Here is a 16952-nt window from a genome sequence, read left to right as displayed (position 1 = left end):
AGGCAGAAACCTTTTATCTCCATACTAGAGTGTCGCACAAAAGTGCTATTTTTTTATTTGAATTCTAGAAACCGTTTTGGACATATGAGGTTTCCACCTGACAGCAACGAGATGTAATTAAACCAGTAATGCATTAAATGGTTTCTGAGTGTGAAGCAGTGTAATCAGTAGATGTAATGAAACTCTTCTAATCTTCTTATATAATCTCGCTAATCTGTCATATTTGATGGAGCAGTGATCCGTCTGATCTCATCTGTTGTTATGAGAATGAGAATGTCATATTATTGTAACATTCCAGGTTAAAAGCTTTCAGCAAACTCTCAGAAGTGAGTTCCACAATCAAATGATGCAATCTACTATATTAACTATGAATGAATCATGCAATAATATTGATGTTTTCCAGATGACTTGCATAAAGGCTGCATTATGATGTCATAGAGCACTTTCATTTGCTTAATAATGTTTGATGCAAGCTTATACTAAGAAAAAAAGAGGAACAACTGGATGGAAGAGAAAAGGATTGAATGGAGATTTGATTAATCTCACTCTCAGTCACTCAGTCACTCAGTCACTCAGTCACTCACTCACTCACTCACTCACTCACTCACTCACTCACTCATTCACTCACTCAACTCACTCAGCGAATTCTGTTCTGTCGCTTACAGCCAAGCCTGTGCGTCCCGGCCACTACCCACCCTGCTCTCCCACCAACCCCTTCTTCATTCGCGGCTACAGCGATCACTCCTTTGCCTTCAGCAACGCTCCGTTCAATGGCAGCAGCAGCAGTAGCAACCGCAACAGCCAGCCATCTGCCGCCGCAGCCCCAGAGCCGGACAGAGAGCCAGAGAGCACAGAGTCGGCTCCAGAAAGTGAACCCAGCTCCCCACAGTCCGTCTCCGGCCAGAACAGCCCCGTCAAGCATGTCAGCTCACAGAGCAACGACACCCGCGACAGCGATGCTCAGAACAACATGTGAGCAGATCTGTCCTCTGTAGCAGTTTATGGGTGAAGGCACCACATAGCATCAGGAAGTAATGTAGCTTTTGAAACAATGCTGTTGGTTTGTTTTGAGAAAGATGACAAAACGGTCACTACTGTAATGTATATAGTCTAGCTAAATGAAATACTGGCTATATCACTCTTCACATGCATTATGAATCGGACCCTATTGAACTAAACTGTAATTTAACCACTTCAGCCCTATTGAAAATCTTGAATACTTTCCGATCTACAGCTCACGCGATGTGACACGTCGTGAGCTTGTAGATTGTCTATTTTCACTATTCATGAAAAAGTTAGAAAAGTTTGAAATTTGTTTTGCCTATTATAACATGCAAATGTTATTTTGTTATAAAATAGGGGCACCGGGTTGAAAGTGATTAATGTCTGTGTGCTTACAGATTTATTTATTTATTCATTTATTTGCAGTATGAGTGCTATATTCAGCACATTGCAGTTATTCACCGTAAAATATTTTCCAATTGTAATTTCTCTTGATATAAAACTCTACATACTTCAATATAGGCTTCCATCTGAATCGGCAAAGCCAGCGGACCCTTCTACAGAGACACTGGACTCAGATGCTGAAAACGGTAAGCTCTGTTCTCACTAGATGTCTGCTGACGTCCGCATATCCTTATCACCATCAACAGGGGGGCAATTTCATCCATTATTATCGCTGACGGCCATGATACAGTACATTTGCTCCTTATTGCTTTCTCCAATATTTTCTTGCCCTGCCAGTCCCCACTCCCACATTCTTCCTGCAAACACTAGAACGTTCCCTGTGAATCACGGCACCATCATGTCTGATACCATCCCCTGGATGGCTGTTATGCCAATTTACAGTAATCGCCCCCCTGCTGCAATAACGATTGTGCTCTTAACGTCACTCTCTCCGTGATTCAACTAATTTAAACGCCAGCGTGACAGCGGTCGCTGTAATTGGTGTTTGAGTTCTAGAAAATAGCTTTACGTATGACCGAGCATTTCACTAAGGGTCAGTGGCCTCAAGATTCAGGATCAATGCGTGGAACGATCTATGATTATTGTGGATATGAACTGAAATAGTTTAATGAGCGGCTGCTGCTGCTGCTGGTGTGTGTGTGTGTGTGTGTGTGTGTGTGTGTGTGTGTGTGTGTGTGTGTGTGTGTGTGTGTGTGTGTGTGTGTGTGTGTGTGTGTGTGTGTGTGTGTGTGTGTGTGTGCTCGTGCCGCGCACGCGTGCGTGTGTTTGTTTATTTCCCTCGGTGTGCACACACAGCAAAATCCTAAGCGTTCATTAGTGGGCTGGCTGACGAGTAGACTTGTGTTATCTTCACTTTCTATTTATTATTCCACCCAGTTTTGTGTGCCTCCACACACTTTGAGCTAGAAAGTCTCTTCAGACTTTGAAATGTTGCGCTTTTAGTGGTCTACACTGTGGATTTAACCAACTTTTTTTTCTATATTAATATTCTATATTGTATTACTATTCTGTTCTACTGTATACACACACATTTTACAGTCAAAGGACCACAATTGAAATGAGCTCTCAATCTTTTTTGTGTTTCATCCTTTTGATAGATATATAAAATAAGTATACGCATGTTTTCAATAAAAACATCAAACAATCAAATACATTTAAAAAGAAACCCATTTTGTTGCACCTAATTTGCACCCTATGTCCTTCATAATTTCACCTAGAAACATTCAAACTTTAAAATGTTCAGCCACCTTTGGATACAACTGTACCATCTACAGTACAGTCCCCTCGGCCTCCGCTACTCTGCAGGGACTTTCAATTAAACACAAATTCAACTATTATCCTACTGAAAGAATAGGAGAATAAACAGGGTACAAACAGAATTAATAGCTCTCAAGTGCCACCTTTGGAATCAACTTTTGACATGTAATACGTTTTGTGCAAACTGCTGAACCGATCGGCGAAACACCAAATTTTGTGTGTGCACTGCCAGTACGTCACATGTTTTATACAAACTTTCATTTTATAATGGAAGTCAATGGGGCTCTGATTGGGTTGAAACCTTGGGGCAACTTAGCCCCACCCCCTTTCCAGATTGGACGATGTTTAATAGTTCATAACATTTGAACCACATGTTGCACAGACTTGTGCGTCGCCTCATTGGACTTAGTTTAGAGTCATTGTTTATTGGTGTATCTTATCCATACTGTAAGTAAAAAAGATGACGAGTGAGACCACTGTACAATGCCCAAAACACATAATTCCTTACATCCTTTACAACTGCATTTTCTTGGCAAGGAACACACAAAAGGCTTAACCATGTGGACTACTATCTTATCCCCACCCACTTTCCTGATTGGTAGATAAATATTTGATAGTTAAATTTTTTTTTGATAGTCAACCCCTATTAACTCTTTGCACAAACAAACACCCAATCTGATTGGATGCTAAACTCCTTTTAGCTTTAACAATAATTGTACACAACTCTTGCTATTTTGCACTGTTCTTCTTTCTTCCAAGTCCAACTTTTAAAGTGTAATTCCTTTCAAATGCTTTATCTCTTTAATGTATTTATGTTATAAATTTACGTTCCACTGAAACACTAGTCTGGGAGGCTTCGGCTCAAAGCCTGGACAGCAGGGGCGCGGCCACTGCTTTCTGATTCAAATCAACAGCCAATGAAGAAAAGGGGGCGGGATCCACATGCAGTGGGTGTTGCATGTAAATAGGAGCGACGGGATGCAATTTCCCCTTGAGAAATTGTGGCTGCCATTGTTGTGTACTGCTGTTTGCCTCTCGTCGGACTTTTTAGACGAGTTGCACAGCTCTCAGACCGGTAAGAGGCGTGTCCGCTCAGATTCTGAGCGTAAGTTACATCCCGCCCACAAATACCAGGGCTTTGGCCCAGAAGTTCCTCGCCCCTCCCGTTTGTATGCGAGAGCTGGCGAAAACTTCTGGGAACTCAGATTACTGAAACACCAGTTCAAACATTGAATTATACGTAACTTAAACTTTAAAGATGCATTCCATTCAAATGCTATTTCAGGATTTTACCGTGTGCATGTAGAGTGCATACTGTATGTATGCATGTACTGTACAGTATAGACAGTACACACGTGCATGTGTGTTCATGTCTGAAAAGTATGACTACTGCACATCTGTTTCTGTGCAACTGTGTGTTTCTGTCAGTATAAGTTCATGTTCACTTCCCTTGGCAGAGTTTGGGTGACTGCATGTTTACCTCTGTGCGGGTGCCAGGTTTTCTGTGTGTGTGTGTGTGTGTGTGTGTGTGTGTGTGTGTGTGTGTGTGTGTGTGTGTGTGTGTGTGTGTGTGTGTGTGTGTGTGTGTGTGTGTGTGTGTGTGTGTGTGTGTGTGTGTGTGTGTGTGTGTGTGTGTGTGTGTGTGTGTGTCTGTGCCCATCAGGGGCAGGCTTCAGAGGAGATAGATGAGGGGTGTAGCATCATTACTCACATTACTGGCACAGAGCAGGGCAAACAAGCTTAGATGCCCTAACTCTGACCCTCTTTTGACTTATCTGGTACACAACTGTACCATCTACAGTACAGTCCCCTCGGCCTCCGCTACTCTGCAGGGACTTTCAATTAAACACAAATTCAACTATTATCCTACTGAAAGAATAGGAGAATAAACAGGGTACAAACAGAATTAATAGCTCTCAAGTGCTTTGTGGCTCAAGGGAGTAGAGTAGAGGATGGCACTAACAGTGCAGGATTTAAGGGTTTTATATCCATGGGAGCTACTTACCCTGACAATGTATGCACTTACATTGTGCTACTTTGGAAAATCCACTAAATGAAATATTGTGGCATTTCACTATACTCTTCTACTGTATCTCATTACTTTACTTTATTTGTTTATTTAGACAGGACAGAGCATATTAATGAACGTCACATGAACGTAAATACACCGGATTTAGCAAAGATGCTAATTTTCATCCGCAGTCCTCACACAAAACATAAAAACATAAAAACAATAACATCAGAAAACAGACAAACGGTGAAATACAATTACATTACATCACATAGCCTAAAAAAACCCTAAAATATGATCACAAATGGTTGCAGCTTTGGTTTTCAAGCAACCATCTTTTCACATTGAATTTAAAAGATGGAAATGTAGCACAATCCCTTATATGTAGAGGAAGGCCATTCCATGCTACACAACCCTGTACTGAGAGGACATTTTGACCGAAGGTTGTTTGCCGGTGCGGCACTTCACAATCTCCTCGAGTAGTTGCTCTGGTACTGATTCCTCTTTCAGGCTTCCTTTTAATGAATTCCCTTAGGGGGGGCGGGCACAGACCATGTAAGGTCTTGTATATGACCCCAACCTGTTTGAACTTTTTTCAAATTCTATATAGTAATGTCCCCATAGAGCATGTAAATCAAAAAAAAAATTGGTGCGCCACACCATCGTACAACAGAGTTTACACATTACTGTACCTAGTAAAGTTGGCGGGCAGAATATCAATAGGAGCCCTCGAATAAGATGCAAATACCAAAAACCTCTGCTAGACTAGTCTTGCACATCTATAAACTCGTCTGTCTGTCTGTCTGTGCGTGCGTGCGTGTGTGCGTGCGTGTGTGCGCACGTGTGTGTGTGCGCACGTGTGCGTGTGCGCGCACGTGTGTGTGTGTGTGTGCGTGTCCTTCCTTGTTGAGTGTGAAGTCGATTGGATAAGCGGTTCTCAAGAACGCTGCAAGCAGCTGTACTGTGGTTCTCGACAGCGCTGCAAGGGCCCGGTCCAAACAGGCACACTTTCTGAACGGCCATGCACCCCCAACCGGCACTGCACTAGTTACATCACTACCAATGATACGAGTAAAAAATTCGCAACAGAAAGCCTGCTAATGGATTCATAACCAGTATAAAAGTGAAGAAAACTACTGCATGCACTCATCTCTCATTTAGATGACATATATTGACCGCTGACATTTCAGTATAAATTGCCTTTTGTGAGAGAAGTCCCAGTGAGGATAAAGTTATTTTTAAAGCTGCAATCCGTAATTTTCATGTCTTACTCGGGCTTATTGTGATTCTTAAGTGTCAGGTAATTCGCGTTTTTTTAATATATATGTATTCATTGCACAAAGTACAAAGTTATCCAATAGCCATAGCATGTCATTTTTGTTGTGCCCTTAGTAATCTACCCCCCACCCCGGTCCAACATAAAAACATGCAACATACAGACAATTACATAACTCAAAAGAAAAATCAATTATAATAAAGGATAATACATATAAATTACTCAATTCATATAGTAATTATGATTTCCCTCGCTATCACTCCTGGCACTCCCCCATGGTACATACTGTATAGTGTGTAAACAACTCCCTTTTACATGTGTTAATCTAGAGCTTGTCAACGTGTCTGGTTGTAGTTTTATTTGTCCTGTAGTGTCTTTAATTTAGTTATATGTTTAATCATAGGGCCCCATACCTGATAACATTTTCCCGGTGATCCCCTCAGATCCCCTGAATTTTATTTTTTCCAAATTTAGAGGTCTTTAAGCCATACATAGGGGCCAGTGCAGTGTTGATTTCCACTCCAATAATATCCTTCTTCTTGCTAATAAAGATACAAAGGCAAGCTTCTGCTTTATACCCCTCCCAATAAGTTGGTGATCTGATAAAACTCCAAACAATGCCATCTCTGCACACGGTGACAGCTCTATGTTCCAAGCTTCATCAAGGTGTTTAAAAATAGCAGTCCAGTAGCCTTGTAGGCGGGGACATGATCAAAACATGTGTGTCATGTTTGATGGGGACATATGAAATCTATTACAGGAATCTGTGATGCTGGGGTATATTTTAGAAAGTTTGAAATTAGTGAAAATAATACGGTGCACCACTTAAAATTGCATTAGGTTCAACCTAGCGCCTATCATTCACTCTCATTAAAGCATCCTCCCAGAATTCATCATCTATAACCCCACCCAGTTCGTGTTCCCAATCTTTTTGAATTTTATCCAAAGAAATTAATATCTACAAAATATGTTGTCTATATAAAGATCCCTTAACTTAAAGGACGACTTCACCCATTTTCAACCTTCTTCTTTTAATTGGTCCTCACTGATATGATAATATGGTAAAAATAAATTGTACTTGGTCTGTCTCTCCCACGAGATCTGTGGACACTTCAGAAAACCGCCTACCAGTGACATTATCATTTGGCAGATTTTTTTTTTGAACAAGATTTCAACATTTTAATTAATATTTTTGGGTTCCATTATAGCATGCTAACTTTCCAGGAATAGATAGCCTGCAGGTTCCATTAGCTTGGATTTCCCATCAATGATGTCACTGGTAGACAGGTTTCTGAACTGTCCACAGCCATCCTCTGAGACACAGACGGAGTAGACAAAATTTGTACCATATTATTATGAGGATTAGTGAGGACCTATTATATGAAGATAGGTTGAAAATGGGTGAAGTTGATAGGTTGAAAATGGGTGAAGTCGTCCTTTAACAAGGCCTGCTCTCTGCCACAAAGAAAAGGCTGCATCATTCTTGGGCAGGGAAAAAAGGTGGTTGTTCTGAATAGGACTATATGGTTAGACATTCCTCTGAGTCCAAGGGCAACTCTGAATTGAGAACAAATTCTTAAAGTAGAGACAACAATTGGATTAGCTGAGAATGTTTTAAGTTGAATAGGCAATTTAGATGAAAGTAAGGCAGAGTGCAGACATTTCTATTGCTAATACAGAAAGCACCTTTTGGTAGAGGATAAATTGCATTTAGAGCTTCATGCAATACTACCTCTCAACCAGTAGTGGTCCTACCCGACAAAAGGATACATTCCTCAATAGAAGAGCAGGTAGACCAACTACAACCACCACAGTTGTGTTAGTTATATTAATAATAACTCCATTATTCAAATGAGTCAATAATAAAGTTTTGATAAATCCAAAAACGTTATGGATTGCAGCTTTAATGTCCATGATCAAATACTGTTGACCCCCACTAGCTGTGTCTTGAAAGAGTACTTTGAACCATCCAGTAATCCAATGGAGCATAACCTCCCCTGATAATATCTAACTAATTCAATATACAGTAGGAAGAGAGAGCAGACACTCAGCAGAAAGCCCCCTTATGGATTCATAACCACAGTAAAAGTGAAGAAAACTACTGCATCCACTCTTCTCTCATTTAGATGACATTAACCGCTGACATTTCAGTACAGAACTTTCTTCAAGATGCCTGCGTCTAACCATCAAGATTTTGCATGGATGATTCTCTTGACAGGCATTCAGAGACATGCATTCACATTACGGCCTGTCTACTGTTTAGTTCAATAGTATTATTAATTAAATGTATTGTTACAATCAGGGTTATTGCCATTATCACTATCGTTATTGCCAACATTCACATCCTCTTTGAATTCATGTCTACATTCTATTCACTACCACACTAAGCCATTTCAAAGCCATTTATCTTAGATGCTTTGGGCTATTACAGTTAAACTCACGTGTCTGTGACAATTCCACTTGTTCTTGTTCCCTGACACACACAGGCATGCAGACACACACACACACACACACATACACACACACACACACACACACACACACACACACACACACACACACGCACACGCACACGCGCACACACACACACAGTCTCACACGCACACGCACACGCACACGCACACGCACACGCACACGCACACACACACACACACACACACACACACACACACACACACACACACACACACACACACACACACACACACACACACACACATGCATGGTGCACCTGCCTGTCTGCTTACGTCTGCACGTCTTGTCTCTGCAGGAAACACCACAGATATCAATGACAACAGGTAAGATAAAACACCGTCACTCATTAATATGCACAACGTCTCCCACTGTTTATCAAGGTCTTTATATTGTTGATGTCCTGCAGAGGCCTCTGGCAATATCCTGTTTTTAAATTTTTATATTACCAGGGAGTCTGTAGCTGAGTAGGTAGAGAGACTGTTATTATGTCTGCTTATCAGAAGGTCGCCGCTTTGCACCCCGCTGTTGCCCAGTCTGTGTCGAAGTGTCCCTGACACTTAAGCCATAACTGCTCCCTGCATAACTGCTCCCTGGGGGGCGCCCGCTGGCCTAGTGGTCCAGGCGCATACCACATACGCTGGTAATCCAGCTTGACAGCGTGTCGCGGGTTTGACTCCCGATCCCAACGACCTTTGCTTTGTGTCACCGCCCCATCTCTCTCCCCATTTCCTGTCAGCCTACTATCCTATCAAAAAAGCCTGTAAAAATATCGTAAAAAAAAAAAGAAACTGCTCCCTGGGCCCCTCCTCCTAATAGTTAGGATGGATTAAATGCATAGGATAAATGTCACATAAGTGCAAATGTATAGTGACGAATATCCCCCCTCCAAAACAACAACAACAAAAGGGGACTAATTAATTCATTTATATATTTATTTTTAAATGTATTCATAAAACATCTTGTCAGCTGTCACAGAAAAGAAAAGAAAAGAAAAAAACTGGAGGTCTGTGGTTTCTGCAAAGATGTGAGCAATGAACTTAGTACCTGACACTGGTCATGTCCGACAGGAGTCATATCATCCAGATAGTAACTGTAGCATGGTCTAATCACATTCACTGTAAATGTGCCTGAACAATGAGATGCTGTAACTAACCACAGCTGCTTCCACTGCTTTCCCTCCCTCACTGCTATGTCTGATTGAACCGTGACTGCCCCCTTCGTGCTGTCCCTGCTACTGCGGCTGACCCTTTGACTGCTGCTGGCAATGATGATGATGATGATGATGATGATGGTGATGATGGTGGTGGTGCTTGTGGCCTGTGGTTGTGATATATTGCGTAGTGTGTGTCTCAGTGTGACCTCTGTGTCCAGAAGTGATGTGTACAATAATCAGGACTCCGTGAAGTTCTACTGCCAGCAGCCAGAGGCCTCGTTCAGCTAATGACCGTCAGCAGGTAGGAACCAGTCGCACATAAACGTTCAACTGTTTTGTTGGCAAAGTCATTTTTTTCTGCTACATTTGATAGAGGGGAGGAGAGTGAGTGAGAGAGAGAGTGAGAGAGAGAGAGAGAGAGAGAGAGGGGGGGAGAGAGGGAGAGGCGGGGGGGGGGCTGAGGGCTGGATATTAAACTAAAGTGTCAGAACAGATTAGTATGCTGCTTCTCAACTTTCGGCCACCAGGGTTGCAAATGAATGCTTACGGTCTGTAACTCTTGAGAGTATTGCAGACATATACATTATGTACATTTGTACACTCTCAAGAGTTAAATTAACACTGAGGATTTTACGGTGTATACATTTTTATTTATTTTTTATTCTATCAAATGGGGGTCCTTGGCCTAATGCATATCAAACTGGGAGGTTGAGAATCACTGGATTAGTAAATCAATTGATTAAATCAAAGCATTATCTCTAAAGAATAAAGGAGTATAGCCTTCTTCAGGGTAAAGAAGTCTGGTGTGTGTGACATTAAATACACACATTTCGTAATACCCCTGTTCTTACAATTTTTCTGCATGTCCGACATATGACGGTTAAAGTTAGATGGCTTGTGGCAGATTATTTTCACTCCACAGAACTGACTTTGAGGTAAACAGTTTTTTAGGCGAAGGGGGTGGCAACTGTCTGCCCTCAATAGCTGTTGCGATCAGTAGGTTTCTTGTACAGGTCGGTATAAAGGCCATTATCATCCCCTCGGGTTATCAACAAATCCAAAAGGTTCAAAGAATGCAAGTCAAAACTCAAAGTGAATTTCAGGTGGTCTGAACATGTATTGACAAATAAGGAGAAGCTCTGTAGTTCTTCTCTAGTACCACGGAATAAAAGAAAGACATCATCTAGGCTGATTCTACAAATGCCTTCTAAACCAGTAGTTCTCAAACGTTTTCGTACCAAGGACCCCCAAACTGATATATATGGCCGCGGACCCCCATCTGAAAATATGTTGTGCCAGGGACCCCCAGAAGAGAATATTTGTGTTAAACAATTAAAAAGGATATATTCTTTTGATTTGGAATAATTTCAAGATTTTTCAAAAAGGTTCAAAAATAGCATGCTTGCAGCGAGGCTCGAAGTGACAGCGCTAAAATCTAAAATGACACAGGTGCTTTCCCTGGTTTTAATGGGTTAATCATTGTAGTATTGTGTATTTTATAACCTATTGATCTCACAGGGTTTCATTTTATATCCACTGTTTAAAAAAACATGTGGTACTTACTCTGACAAAAATGGTTAAATGTTTTAGCAGCTTAAATGTTTTAAGAGTAAATGCTTGTACGGAGGCCTGGGAGAAAAGGAAGGAAAGGAAGGGAGAGACAGCAAAGTCTGTCTGAAAATTAATACTGTTCATTAATTAACCGGCAATGAGGTGCCCTCATTTGAACCCCAGAGCTGAGTTAGGATTGTTATAGGAACCAAATGGACACAGTTCTCTGATAGTGTACAAATGGAACCAAATGGACTTGTAGGGTCAATTTGGTTCACGTTTTACATTCACACAGTTAACCCATTCAATCTGGGAACGCATCTGTGTCACTTTCGATTTTTTGGGCTGTTCAAAAATAGCAGATATACAAACTCATAGTGCTGCGCTATGAGCTTGTAGATCTGCTATGAAAATGTATGCAAATCTTTGAACGTATATATTTTTAACTCAAATCTTTGCCCCTGGGGGGGGCTCCCTGGAACAAAATATTTTAGATGGGGGGGTATCATTTTGGGTGGTCCTTGACATGAAAAAAGTCTGGCAGTGAATGAGTTAATGTTAAAGCGCCACCATGAGGCCAATTTGTGCAAAACACACTTTTTGCTACTTTTTGTCCAAACCTCACACAAATCAGTACACATTACCTCTGTAGTCATGTGATCAAGATGTATCTGTCAGATTTATCATATTCCATTCTGATTGGCTAAGATTGGCTTCCACAGTTTGCAGAAGGTGCCCGTTTTGCCCAATCGCCACAAAACTTTGCACGCGCACTCACACTGGGCAGAGGAATCGAATCGTTTTGGCCTTTAACTCTTGAAATTATGAATTTTTGTTCACAAGTAGCTGTGTAATACGGGAGATAATGTACAGTGAGGCAGTAGTTATTGAAAAATAAACTCCTTCAGGGCATAGGTGCAGTTTGGGTGAGTTCATGGAGTTCACTGTACCCTCTAGCGTTAGCAGACTTGGAAAAATGCACATGGATTTAAGAGTTTATTATTTATTTTTTATTTTTCTCTAGCAAAAATGTATTGCTGTGTTGTGATGATATGCAGTGTTTTGGTGTGACTAATGGCCACTGTCCATGGTCCTGAACTGTCAAAACCGCTTATTTCCTTCTTTCTCCACCCTTGCATACTGCATGGGTGGAGAAAGATGATTAACGACACTCCGAGAGAGAGAGAGAGAGAGAGAGAGAGAGAGAGAGAGAGAGAGAGAGAGAGAGAGAGAGAGAGAGAGAGAGAGAGAGAGATTGTATTAACCACTAAAACCCCTAGTTGACTGGGGTTTCCCAAGGCTCTGTACTTGGTCTGCTCTTGTTTCCTTCTACACAAAATCTCTTTGATGAAAAAGCTTGTAGATCTGCTATTTTTGCCGAATGTTCGCCCCATATGTCATACAATATGATAATTCACAATGACTGGAGAGAAGCCTTGGTAGCAGACACTGCACTCATAATACAGTATGTTCTGTTACTTTATACATTTATAAAATATCCAGTAGCTCTGGGTAGATCTTCAGGGAAAGGGAGAATTAAAGAAAAGCTAAACCTGCCCTTGCACAGAATATTGCATGACTTGCAGTTCACTTCTTATTTTCTATTAACAAGGCAGGATTTAGTTTTCTTCTCCCAAAATCTGATCTGCAGACAAGCCCATTCTCCTGGTCTGGACGAGGTTATTGAGGTCATTCTTCATTCAGAACCCATGTGTTAGAATTATGCAATATGGTGTATTATTCATTATGATTCTAGAATGTGTACACAACTCTGCTCCAGTGTGTCCCCACATACAGTATACGACGTGGACCAGAAAGAGAGAGAGAGTACTGCATCGCTACTACTACTGTCTGAATTATTTAGTCAGTATAAGGAGACATGGGGGGGAAAGTCTCCCGCTGAGTTGTTTAGTAAAGTGCAGAGTGAAGCTCACATTCGAAATCTGAAGTCCTGCAATGCATCTGATTCGTTTTTATTTTGTTGTAAGACAGTGTCGCGTGCCGGAAATAGACGATTTACAAGCTCGCAACACGTCTTTTGATGCTGTGACGCCGTGAGCCTGTAGATCGCTATTTTCGTCACGCAACACTGCCGTGCGACGTAGTATAAATTAGACCTCACTGTTGACACGCCAGAGATGAGGATGTTGCCCAGACTTGTTAATTCTTTCAACAAGTACAGTCAGTGACTCATTGTCTGTTGTCTCGACTTCTGCTGCAGCCTCTTCTCTCGTTCTCACTCCGCTTGTTAATATTTCTATTTCTGTCTGCCTCTCTCCCTGCCCGTCTGCTGTCTGTCCCACGTGTCTTTATACGTTAGCTTTTTCTCATCATTTCTCTCTCTCTCTCTCTCTCTCTCCCTATCTCTCTCTCTCTCTCTCTCTCTCTCTCTCTCTCTCTCTCTCTCTCTCTCTCTCTCTCTCTCTCTCTCTCGCTCTCTTCTTACTCCAGGTGGCTGTTTTCCTTCCTGACATCTTCTGTAAATCCGCATGCAGCTGACCTTCTCTCTCTCTCCTCTCCGGCCCTGAGCTCTAGTAGGCCTCTCTACATCTTTCTATAGTTCCTGTATCTTCTTCTTTGTATCCTGCCCTCTCCTGCCTGCTCCTCCTCAGCCCCCCCCCCTTTGTTCATTACTTTGTGGGTGATGTATGGTATATGTGGGTGTCCATTGAAACCACAGCGGGCCCCTAGACCTGGCAGCTTTGTCACAACTACCCCTCCCTTTTTGTTGGAATAATTGGACACTCAACTGCAAGCGGTCTGGGGGTGTGGTGGGAGAGGAGTTGCAGTTCTACAAGTAAGCACTAGGGGGTGCTGTTTGTCTCAATGAATGGGGACATTATGAAGATAAGTATTGGGACATGAAGTTGATGTTACAATTGTTTTGGTAATGGGTCATCTGCAATGATATTACATTACACAAAGACGGAAATTTTATTTATTTTTTGCTCTTCACATAAAACCATGTTTTAAAAAAGACAATAGCATAAAACTTCTGTTTACTTAAGTGAAATTGTTTATGTTTTTCTACCTTTTGTTTTTGTCCCTTTGTTGTATTCTAAATAGCTCTGTTCAGCACAAGGACAGGAACAGTATAATAACAGAGCTGCTAAAGTAACCGTATTATTTTAAAGAGAGGTAAATTGGAAATTCTGTCAACAGAATATTAGCAGAACTAATAGACTTGTATTGTCTGTATTCCTTACAGTGCAGTCCACCCAATTTGACTGTCCATGTAGCAAAACCCAATCAACCCAATCCAACCTAAAGGCAATATCAGCATTGTCCCAAAGATGTCCCCATTGATCAAATATCAAATATCACTTTAACAGAAAGGACATGAATAAGCAGCAGTAGTCTGTAATACTTTCACCATGGCATCCAGTAAAGCCGAACCACCTAAGCCCTATTTTATACTAGCGTGGCAAAGGAAGAAGATCTACAAGCTTGTGATGCGCCAGGTTGAAATTAGTTAGTTTATACTCCATCGCATTTTTTTAAAAACACATCTTGAAGAGCAATTGCTGTGGGCAAGTGATAGTGCGATGGTGTATAAATGAGGTTTAAGTGAACCAGGTTGGTCCCTGGCTGTGTGGTGAACTCTGCTCTTTGACCTCGCCTCTGGGCCAAGCTCTGATCACACAATGTTGTTGTACCTACACATGGACACACACAAATGTACACAAACAACACACATACAGTATATGAATGCACACATGTGTGCATGCTGATGCAGGCACGCACACACACAAGCACACACACACACACACACGCACACACGCACACACGCGCACACACGCACACACACACACACACGCACACACACACGCACACACACACACACACACACACACACACACACACACACACACACACACACACACACACACACACACACACACACACACAAACACACACACACACACGTTTGTGTTACTATACTTGTGAGGACATACTGTAAAGCTGAAAATGGCTGATCTACAAGTTCACAATGCAACTCTGTTGCGAGCTTGTGGATCAGCTACGGTATGTTTGGCGCATGACACCCGCATGCAACTAAGTATAAATTCGGGCATTACTCCAACACAAACCCTAAATTTAACCTCGAAATGCGTAACGCCTAACCAGAATTGTAGCCTGATTCAAAAAATATTTTTTGTTTTCATCATAAAACGAATCTCTTGTGCGGACCAGGAAAATTGTCCTTAGAATGTATTTTTTTCTCAAATTTTGATATACTTGTGAGGACATTAAGGCCATCAAGTATACGTACAAGCACACACACACACACACACACACACACACACACACACACTCACACTCACACACACACACACGCACACGCACGCACGCACGCACACACAAACACACTCACACACACACACACACACACACACACACACACACACACACACACACACACACACACACACACACACACACACACACACACACACACACACACACACACACACACACACACACACTGTATACAGGAGAGCTTGAGAGCTTGGCCAAGCCTTAATGTTAGACACTTTCTTGCATCAGACCTTTTTTACTCCAATCAATGAATTCTAGAACAATGTAAATGCGCGTGGCACTTCAAGATTAGTTTACCCTACGTTTTGTATTTTGCTGGCCATTCGATTAAATATTTAAGATTCCAAGCGCATCTCATCTAAACCAAACCTGTCTTTAATTTTACAACATTCGTAATCCCATGTACCGTATCTCCTTTTCTGTTAAGAATTAGGAGATTGTTGTGAGAAAAGAATTGGCACTATTGACATCAAAACAATAGTAATGCTAATAATGCTAAACAAAACAGCATTGTGAGATGAACAGGGGTGACAATGTACAATACCTCCAAAGCACGTCAGACGTTTACACTCCAGCACATCACTCATGCTGTAACTTCCTCAAAGGGTTAAATGTGTTTTCTATCTAATTTAATGCCAAGATTTTACAATAATTCAATAGCAAGTCATTGAAACCATTTACTGCCAGTGGGAAGCAGTAAAGTCGACAAAACTGCAGCTGGGGGGGGGAGAGAACAAATAAATAAATAAATGAGATTGCTATTTGAGTGTTTTCGCATTGTTGAGAGATTGTTGAGCTGTAAAATGTTGCAGTTTCGGATGTCTGTCTGTGAAGGGTTGTCTGCAGATCGATTCAGTTTCTATCATGTCATCCAAGCGCATGGAAGTGTACAAATTGAGTGATAATATATAACAAACTAAAAAACTGTGTCGAAATGGTGTACGAACTATTTTTATACTGTCAGAATTAGTTTGAGAGATCATGAATGCTATTTATTCTTTGCTGTATTGGAAAATGTACCATCGTTATTATAGTATGGCATTTGATTCGAATGTTTATTTTGTTGATATTATTTTGTTATACTGCAGAATGCAGTAATGTTTTTCACAGTTGAAGTAGGTCTACAGTACAGTATTTTAATGGTGTACATTGTTTGCGAGTACGTTTAATGAACATACATGAGCGTGCACTCTGCACAGCTGACATTCCAAAATCATTTAGTCTGGGAGACAACCAATGCTGCTGTACGTTTCTCCCCAAAACGCCTCAAATTAAAACCAAAGCCCAGCATCCAGTTTGTGGGGGGGTTGCAATTAAATGGATCATGCACTCGTGTAGGCTACAGTATATACTGTATGTTCTGTTGACGATGTTGGCTCTCAGGCTACTGTAGATTGACGGGAGCACTCAGCCCTATCTTATCCCTCACACACACGCACGTA

General features: G+C 41.4%; 1 protein-coding gene across 1 annotated transcript in view; it reads left to right on the top strand.

Moving 5' to 3' along the window:
* The window catches only part of kif5ab (kinesin family member 5A, b), a gene marked incomplete at both ends in the record, with an annotated part of 113569 nt that extends 103642 nt beyond the window's left edge, over nucleotides 1-9927 (top strand). The window contains 4 exon segments of the mRNA XM_080423525.1: nucleotides 666-972; nucleotides 1525-1592; nucleotides 8782-8809; nucleotides 9858-9927. Of these exon segments, the coding sequence (XP_080279651.1) occupies nucleotides 666-972; nucleotides 1525-1592; nucleotides 8782-8809; nucleotides 9858-9927 (473 nt within the window).
* Between the last annotated feature and the right edge of the window lie 7025 nt (nucleotides 9928-16952).

Source organism: Gymnoscopelus braueri, assembly GCF_963280865.1.
Source record: "Gymnoscopelus braueri genome assembly, chromosome: 3".
NCBI lineage: Eukaryota > Metazoa > Chordata > Actinopteri > Myctophiformes > Myctophidae > Gymnoscopelus > Gymnoscopelus braueri.
The sequence above is the reverse complement of the archived record's forward strand: the minus strand, read 5'-3'. Positions and strand labels throughout refer to the sequence as shown.